The 8820-nt window shown below is 42.7% G+C and overlaps 1 protein-coding gene across 2 annotated transcripts in view; it reads right to left on the bottom strand.

Moving 5' to 3' along the window:
- Window positions 1-464: 464 nt before the first annotated feature.
- The window catches only part of ACVR2A (activin A receptor type 2A), an 85072-nt gene continuing 76716 nt past the window's right edge, over window positions 465-8820 (bottom strand). For both annotated transcript variants that reach the window (XM_077861641.1, XM_077861642.1), the window contains 3 exons: window positions 8361-8499; window positions 5114-5244; window positions 465-4234 (listed from right to left, as the gene is read on the bottom strand). In XM_077861641.1, coding sequence (XP_077717767.1) covers window positions 4040-4234; window positions 5114-5244; window positions 8361-8499 — 465 coding nt within the window. In that variant the 3' untranslated portion in view covers window positions 465-4039. The remainder of the gene's footprint in view (window positions 4235-5113; window positions 5245-8360; window positions 8500-8820) is intronic.

The raw sequence follows: 8820 nt of genomic DNA, 5'->3' as shown, positions 1-8820 counted from the left end.
GCCACAAGATAAACAAAAGCCTTAGCAACATTAAAAATGTAAATGGACGGCAGCTTCCTCGACAGTTACTCTTCCCCTAAGTGCAAATACCAGAATTCTTCCATTGAGTCAGTAAATTAGTTACCATCCTTAGGAAATAGAATTTGTATCTGAGATGACTACTCCCTGAGCCACGGTTTTCAGTTTCCGTAGGAACACGAGGTAACTAACGGGCACCAGCCTCTGGTTTCCTGGAACTGGCAGGACTAATAGCCTTCATGGGGCGAGCCGTCTGCTTAGACGCTGAAGGGGGGACCCCAGCCTCGACCAGCCTGCCTTCTCTCACCACTGTCCCCATTCTTGCCTGTGTCAAGGTGTGAGCCTTGCCATGAACGATAAAGTTGCTGTTCCCTCTTTAAGAAAAATGTTCATTATTTAAAAAAAAAGTGTATGTACAGCTAAAGAAAAACTGCATAAACATCATACCATATTCATTTTTTTATTTAACTCGGGGGTGGAATGGGGATAGCATACATTTTATTGTACAATATTTAACAATCACTTATTCAAGGTGGGGTTTTATGGGGCTTTTTTTTTTTTTTTTTTAGCTTTTTGTTAAATACTTGCAGAAAAAAATAGCAAGTACAATTTGACAGTAGTACAACAACCTGTGCCCAAAACACTGACAAGAAATACAGAGTAAAGCTAAAATAATTGCTTACCAATATTTTGAGAGGTAACAAATAGGATGTGGATTGAGACTGCATAAAAAATGTACTGCTGGTTGAATATCTGAGGTAAATGATGTTCAATTAAGATGCTACTTGTATCATTTTGCCCATAAATCGGTAAATAATTTTATGCACATTATACCAAATGCTTCTAAAAAGTAATGTTTTAAAAAGGTAAAAAAGAGAAACTGGAAAATACTTGTGGAGAAGCTTTTTTTTTTTTTTTTTTTTTTTTTAAGTAGTAATCACTTTTAATTCCACTTGAACTTCTCACCCGGCCAGGGTTTTTTTCCCTACCCACCTGCATGTTACGTAAATGTAGCTGTTACTTTAGGATTGAGGAAAGAAGGAAGAGAGGTTCTTTTTAAATTTCATGATAGAGGATTCTATTTTAAATTCCAAACTTGTTGGGCTTTTTTCCTGATTGTATTTTTCAAAACATCACCATGAAAGATAGTGCAGGTTCATGGGCCCCACCATTTTGAGGCACAGTCTCTGTTCTGGAATTCACAAGGTACCTGTAATAAACATTCAAACAAGAGTCACACTTCACATGCTAAAAACTTCCTAGCATCTAAGATACATACAAGAGCTGTGCAGGGCATAGACTCCGAGTAAAGCCGAACACTGGTTAATCCATCAGTCCTATGGCAGTTGATCATAAAGCATTCCGGACACGGAGATTTGGGCAAGGTAAAGAGTGGAAGTTAGAGCAGCAGTCCTGATGGGTATCAGAAAGGCAAAATACAAGACGAATCATAAGGAGCACCATACACATGAGGAAAAAATTACTGGGGTCTCAGTGCACCCCAAAACAAAGAAGTCATCGTTTTTCTCATTCTTTGATCTTTTTTTTTTTTTTTTTTTAGTATCCATAGCTCAAACCTTTTGTGAGCTTGCCCACTCTGCGCTGACTGTAAACCAAACACGAAAATGCCCTGCAAATGAAAGTTTTAACAAGACTAGGTGTCAGGACAGGTAGTCACTGGAACATTCTTATTTTACTGCTTATAAAAAGTGTTTTCCTATTAATATAGTTTTCAAAAGGATACACGTCTTAAAGTTGGTTAGCTAGAGTTAAGTACGATACCCAGGATTTCTAAAAACTTTTTCTAACATGAAGAGAAAACTATCTTTTGAATAACTGATCTTATAAAATTTATCTCTAGTGCTCACATAAGCCAAACATTCATCCTAATATTCCTTGTTTTGATTTGATTTGATTTGATTTTTTTCCTTACTTTTAGAAATAGGGTTAAAATGTTTAGAACAGGAGATTGGCGATTTCCATGTGTGAACATTGTCACTTTTCCATCTTGATTAGTTTCAGAGTGGAAGTAAAGCCAAATCAAGAAACTGAGGTGTCAAGTACTTTTTGAAATAGAGGTGAACTCAACATCGAAAAGGGAATTTTAGGAATACACTGAAAACTTGGGTACACGTGCGACCCAAGAGCACAACGTCCTGGATGGTGTGTGGCACACAGACGACAATGCTATTACTCGTCTTTCCCTCCCTGCTTTAGAGTGTGTTGACCTATGCATTATTTATAAATAATATAATTTATTATTCCCAGAGATTAAGTGCACATTATATGTAAAATGTAGTGTACTGTGTGGTTAAATAGCCATTTGAAGATAATACATTCACAGTGAGCTCCTGATAGTGACATGTAAAAAATCCTTTTATAAAATTAATGTATGGATTTTAAAATGACCTGATGAAAGTACATAGCATAATACTGGCTGTTTGTTGGTCAGTAATCTAGAAATTCAGGAAATTACTGTTTTACTTTGGCCTACATAAATTTGAGGAACAATCCAATCATATTCTAACGCAGTATTGTTTTGAAAAGCACTTTGGCACCTACCTACCATCGCTTCCGTTTTCTTATCAAGGATAAGGCATGAACTATCCTAAGAATCCTGGTTGTCAAAGCAATTTGCGGGAAGAGGCAAGAGGCTCGGCGGTCTTACCTCTGTCGACGTCGGTTACCTCTAAATGTCATTGCATATTTTAACTTGTTATCCCTGATTTGTTTTAAAACAGTAACATCTGAAATCTGTGCTTAGAATTTAAAACCTCTATCCTAGGATAATTCTCTACAGATCACAGACCTCAAATATTACTCTGACAAGATGGCACCAGGCAGAAATAGAGTGATAAAGGTACGCGTCTCAAAGCAGAGAGTGAGGAATTCTGGGTAATGACACTTCCTGAGGTGATCCTTAAACAGTGATCAAGAATGTCCCACACACTGTTTGGTGAAAAGAAATACACTACAATTCTACACATATAAATAGGAAAAAAAAAATCTATTTTAAAAGAATAAAAATGAAGAGCTTTCCAGTGTCACAGCTCACTTTAAAAAATTTAAATCATGCTTAAATTTTCAAATATTCCCCAAACACAGCACACCTAAAAAAAAAGTACTTAGGTAAGTATGCGATAATTTGGGAACTGGATAGAAGATGAAGCTTTAAAACATGGGAGGAAAGGGGGAAATGACATTTTTTCATTTCAAAAAACAGCACTTTTTTCCGTTAAATACAAGCTAGCACAAGAAAAGCTAAAACACTGCTTTATGAATGGCCACTTAGTGTTGGCACTAAGCATAGCTTACCTTTTTTTCTTAAATAACACAGTGAATTTGTAATACCTTGTTACAAAACATGGATCAATTTATTATTCAAATTTTGTTAGTGTTTTCAATTTTATAATTTAGCAACCGTGGAACTGAGGTATACCTTGTTGAGGGAGGTTAAAGTAATGCTTGGAAGCCTCTTTACTGTACCCCACTTTGATGACTTTATGTACACAGAACAGCAGCACACTAAACATTCACAAGCTGTGTCATATTGGCATTACAATAGTCATTTATAGAAACACAACAGCAAATGCAATAAAAACAAGTTACCCTTTTTAAAATCTGAAATGAAAAGTTTTTGATTTAAAAAAAAAATAGCAGTAGTTCATTTAAGGAATTAGTGTCTTCCGACAGACATTTAGAAATCTGATGTCAGTTTTCAAACACTTGATTAGCCAGGTCCAAAAGATCCTTGATTTGGAGAGGGCTACGTTCTTCATGTACACGTTTTCAAAAGTTTCTTTATAGAGTCTGCAGCTTTCCTTAGTCTCGTGTCCTTGGCGTCTGCTGCGGGCAATGCTGGACGTCTCCCAGAGCCACATTTGAAACGAGGGTCTTCTTTCTGACCTGTCCAGGAGACACCGTGTTCATTTCTCACAGAAAATAAACTGTAAGCAGGTCCGTTAGCTTAGCAGCTCCAGTTCAGAGTCCCGTTTCTCACTGTGTACACATGGTGCCACCATCATAGACTAGATTCTTTGGGAGGAAAGTCAACATTTGTCACCATCGTGACCACTGTTACAATGTCCTCTGTGGTAATGATATTTGTTAGTCTTTGCATCTGAGTGATTCTTTCACCTACACATCCAGCTGATAACCTGGCTTCTGCATCGTGATCCCAACATTCTTCTATCGTTTCACAGAGCATTGCCATCCCCTAAAAAGGAAAAACATATTCAGACACCATAGCAAATTCTGTTTCTATTAGGAGACAAATGTCCATGAAGAAATGGCTATTTTTGTCCGTCGCAAGATTAGCCAAGTTTGATGTTCTAGGTCAACATTCACTTGTCTCTACTGTATGCGGGAAATGGAAGAAAAGCACCAAGAAAAAAATAAAATTTCTTACAGCACTGGAGACTGTCCCAAGAGGTTATTAAGGTTTTTTAATTCCAAAAACCCTTGTCCCATTGCTTATAAACCAGGTCAGTTCGAGGCTAACCCGTGAACTGGGCTCAATCAAAACCAAGGCTGAATTTTTTTAAACCAATTCTTACTGTTTTCTTAGTTAATACCAGCATTTCTGTTTTGCAGTTAAATAGAAAAAAAAAAAGTTGCAAAAGCATCCTGGAGATCCTCTATCTGCTTTGTATCTGTCTCCAGTTATATTTGAACCAAAATACCGAGGGCAGTCGTGCCCCATTCACTACCTAAATCTCTAGTTTTAGAGCATTCTGAAGAACCTGAACATAGTCCAATCCCAAATCAAAACATGGAGAGAGGAAAGCTTCACTTTTTAGCTTGGGAAGCTGCTGATCTTCGAGGTCCCCCACCTACCCGCAAGCTCAGGGTCAGGCACTCGCCTCCCTGGGAGCTTTCCAGACAGACAAGACCACAGCAGTGTGAGCCCCTTGGGTTCTAGGACTTCACCATCTCCCTCACGGCCCTAAAACTCTTGCTTACAGAACTCTAGGACCGAATACCCTCTAGGAAGATAACCTCCCCAGAAAATCCTCCCAGAAGAGAAGTGTGCAAATCTTTCCTCCAAAAAGCATTTGATTGGAATTTCAAATGAAAAGCTAACTGTGTAACTTACAGCATGTTTCTGCCAATAATCTCTTAAAACAGGCCGCTTTTTTTTATGCACAACAACTTCCTGCATGTCTTCAAGAGATGGATGCTGGCCAATTTCCTCCTCAAATGGCAACATGTATTCATCTACAGGTCCTGAAATGGAGGGGGGGAATCATTTTAATTCAAATCTTCCTGACGTCCTGAAACACTCCGCATCACCTTTTCCCAACTGCTGCAGGCGGTAAGGGCGGGGGAGACCGAAAACTCCACCATTCGGCCTATCGGCCTGCTAAGGGCCCAGGACCCTGCCCCTCCGGTCTGGGAGGCAATGCCCACCTCCCCTCGGGACAGGGCCACGGGCGCCATCAAGGCTGGCGAGTCCGCGCCGTGACCCCCCTTACAGTACTTCCCACAATTCGAACCGGACCGTCCACAGCGGTGCCTCCGTCTGCCCGTCTGGGGCCGTCTCCTCCCCATCTTCGCTGGGACACACCCTAGCCCCCTGCACGTTCTGCAGAAGGAATTACGTGCCTCAGAGTCCCACCTCTGCCCTCACAAAACCTGCCAAAAATATTTAGTTTTTTAAAAATCACAATTCTACTCTCGGTTCCCAACAAGTCTTCAGAACGTGCCTTCAACAGACAAAATTTATTCAACAAAACAAGCGGCTTCTACTTTCTCAGGCATACTCCAATAGGAACGTGCAGTTCCGCGTCCGCACGCGTTCGTAACGAGCGCTTCTCCTGACTAGGAACCTTCCGTGTTATTTGCTTCCGTTTTCCACCCGCCTGCAGAGTGACGGTGACATCACCTCTATTCTACAGGTAGGAAAGCAGCCCAGGAAGGTTGCGTAATGTGCGCGAAGGCAGCAGCTGCTCCGTGCAGAGTTGGGCTGCATCTCTGAAGGACGCTGAAGTCTGTGCTTTCCATCCCTGCGGTCTCCCCTTGACGGAAACCCGTCACTAAAGAGCCGTTTCCTATAAACGACCTGTATCCTATAAAGGCCTAAACCGTGTACAGATGCTCCTAGTCCTGGACAGAACAGAGGCTGGAAACCGTGAGTCCTGAAGGAGGACCTTTAACTCCACCCTCTGCAAGCGGAAGAACCTTTGATGCCTGGAGAGTCCACTTCTGCTCTCGCACTTCCAGCAACTCCAGGGTCTGACGAGCCCACGGCTCAGCAGCAACGGCACGGACTGGCAGCCTGCCCGCCACGTCAACAGCAGGCCCCAGACCCAACCTAGACCTGCTGGGTCCAAACGTGAACTTTGTCAGGAGTTTGGTTCACATGAAAGTCTGAGAGGTACTGAATTTACCCATCCACGATTAGCCATCGAAGCCCTCGCTTCTCAAGGTTCACTGTCCCCTCCCGCCCTAACCTCTGACCTAAGAGTCAGGAATCCCCGACTCTGCAGTCAAGTACTTACAGCACGTGCCAAGCATTTTAGAAATAGCAGCTGATGTCCTTTTCATTTGTCATGAAAACTTCCCGGCTAACCCCTCCACCGCACAACAAAGCACGTTTATTGCACTAAACCCCAGTGACACCCCTGCATTCCTCAGGCATGACGCCCGTCCAGAGTCACTTCCTGAAGATCTGCGTACCGAGCGCACAGCTAGACCAGGATCCAGGTCCTGCCCTCAGCTGAACTAGACATTACGTCCGGGCAGGGCCTGGCATATCCCCCACACCACCAGCCCAAGTTCTTAGGAAGCATATTCTCCCGTAATTCCTGCCATCCAACCTATTGCTGCTTCCATAAATGCACGTAATAAACGTACTTCCTCTTCCACTTTGAGCCAAACTACATGGAACAGTTACTCTTCTTCCTGTAGACTTCCAAGCTAGGATTATTTCCAAACTGCATCACTCTCTCCTAGGTCTACGTCCACGCCCTGCCAAACCTCCAATCTTAGGAGAATGAATGGCTGTCCGTTCCTGAGCACCTCTCCCTCTACTAAGGTCCCTTTAGGAGCACAGTAGCCCCAAATTTCATGCAGCAGAGGTGGTCTGTCCTACACTGAGCCCATGACAGGGTGCAGAAAACAAAGCGTTCTTAGAAACGTGAGATACATTGGTTTAAATATTCTCCGCAGCTCAGGGGCTGAGCATCTGCCTCCTTCGGCCCAGAGGGTGTGGTCCCAGGGTCCCGGGGTCCCGGGGTCCCGGGCTCCCTGCGAGGAGCCCACTGCTCCCTCTGCCTGGGTCTCTGCCTCTCATAAATAAATAAAATAAAATCTTAAAAAAAAAAATTCTACACAATTTCTTCTATGGTCCTTATGGTCTCTTCACCATCTGCAGGGAGTTTTTAGGTAATTATAAACTTAAAGGGGTCAAGCTAATTTACATTTGTCAAGATGTTTGCCTCCTATTTTCATACCAAAAAAAGGTGCCATAACACAAGTGAAGAGAATGGAGACCTTCTGAGAAGCACTAAAGACAGAACCTGGCACACTGTAATTGTGTCACACCCAGAACACAATCTATAAGTTTATAATCAATCAGTGCAAATATTTATTGACATGAACAAGGACTTACATAACAAAGAATCCTTTAGAGCCAAGGTGTGCTACAGAATGTAACTAGTGTCACTCGTGTTCATCATGACGTCTGCATCAGCTCGGACCCCCAAGGCTGTAGGGAGGCAGGACTTAAGCTGTGGTATATCCACGGACCTGCTTAACCACGGAGGACGGACTAAGGTCAATGGGTCGGGTATGTGCTGGCATCCTGGGAGTGATGCCCAGAGTGTCCTGGGAGGGAAAACCCCCCAACTCTTCATTTATCTCCTCTTGCCGTAAAAGCAGCCTTGGGAACCGACCGGGGTCAGGCAGGAGCTGCAGGACCCACCAAGGAAGCCGTCCTAATCCCTACGTCTGGATCCGAGTTTCAAATCGAGGTTTCACCATTTACCACCTTGAAACTGGCAGTCAGCTTAATTTCTACTTAAAATTTGAGCCTCAAACTGCTCATGTGTAAAACTAACATAATAACTACCTCCAGAAGGGCTTTAGGAAATAAACTAAAGGCACGTGCCCAGTGCAAAACGCCCGGCAGTGGTAAAGGGCTGGCACGGCCCATGCCTTCCCTCTCCAGCCTGCCCTTCTCCGCCTCCTGAATTCTCTTTAAGCTACTACCTCTTCAAGTCTACTTCAGAAAAAGTTTTGCACTTTAAAATATTACCTTTGAGTGTAATCATCCCTTTTCATATATGTGCAGTAGGCAATACATTGGCATATCTTTTTTTAAAAAATGTATTTTCCCTTACCATCTGCGGCAGTACAGCGAGAAGCCAGTTCCCACAGGACTAATCCCATGGCGTACATATCTATCCTCAAAAATGCATCCCTTTGGAAGTTTATAGCACCCTCTAATACCTCTGGAGCCATATATCTCCGGGTACCAACCTGAAAAAGATGTTGAAAGCAAACAGTACTCATTCATTAACTTTATGAACTAACATTTTATGATTTTGTAAAAAGAATCAAAACCAAGTGTGGTCTGCGATCCCATCAGGCCAGGTCACCAAGCTGTGACCACCAGACTAGAGAGTCCAGGAGCACCGTATTTCATCTCAAGTAACAACAGCCAACACACTGGGAACGGGAAGTTTCCATCGGTAGGGAGGTAGGGACTTCTTACAGAGAGTTCTACACGACTCTTAAAAAACAGGAGGTAAATCTGGGCTGAAATTGAAAGATTTCCAAAAACCGTGTACAGCAAGGAAC

This window comes from Canis aureus, chromosome 20 (assembly GCF_053574225.1).
Source record: "Canis aureus isolate CA01 chromosome 20, VMU_Caureus_v.1.0, whole genome shotgun sequence".
NCBI classification, from domain to species: domain Eukaryota; kingdom Metazoa; phylum Chordata; class Mammalia; order Carnivora; family Canidae; genus Canis; species Canis aureus.
The sequence above is the reverse complement of the archived record's forward strand: the minus strand, read 5'-3'. Positions and strand labels throughout refer to the sequence as shown.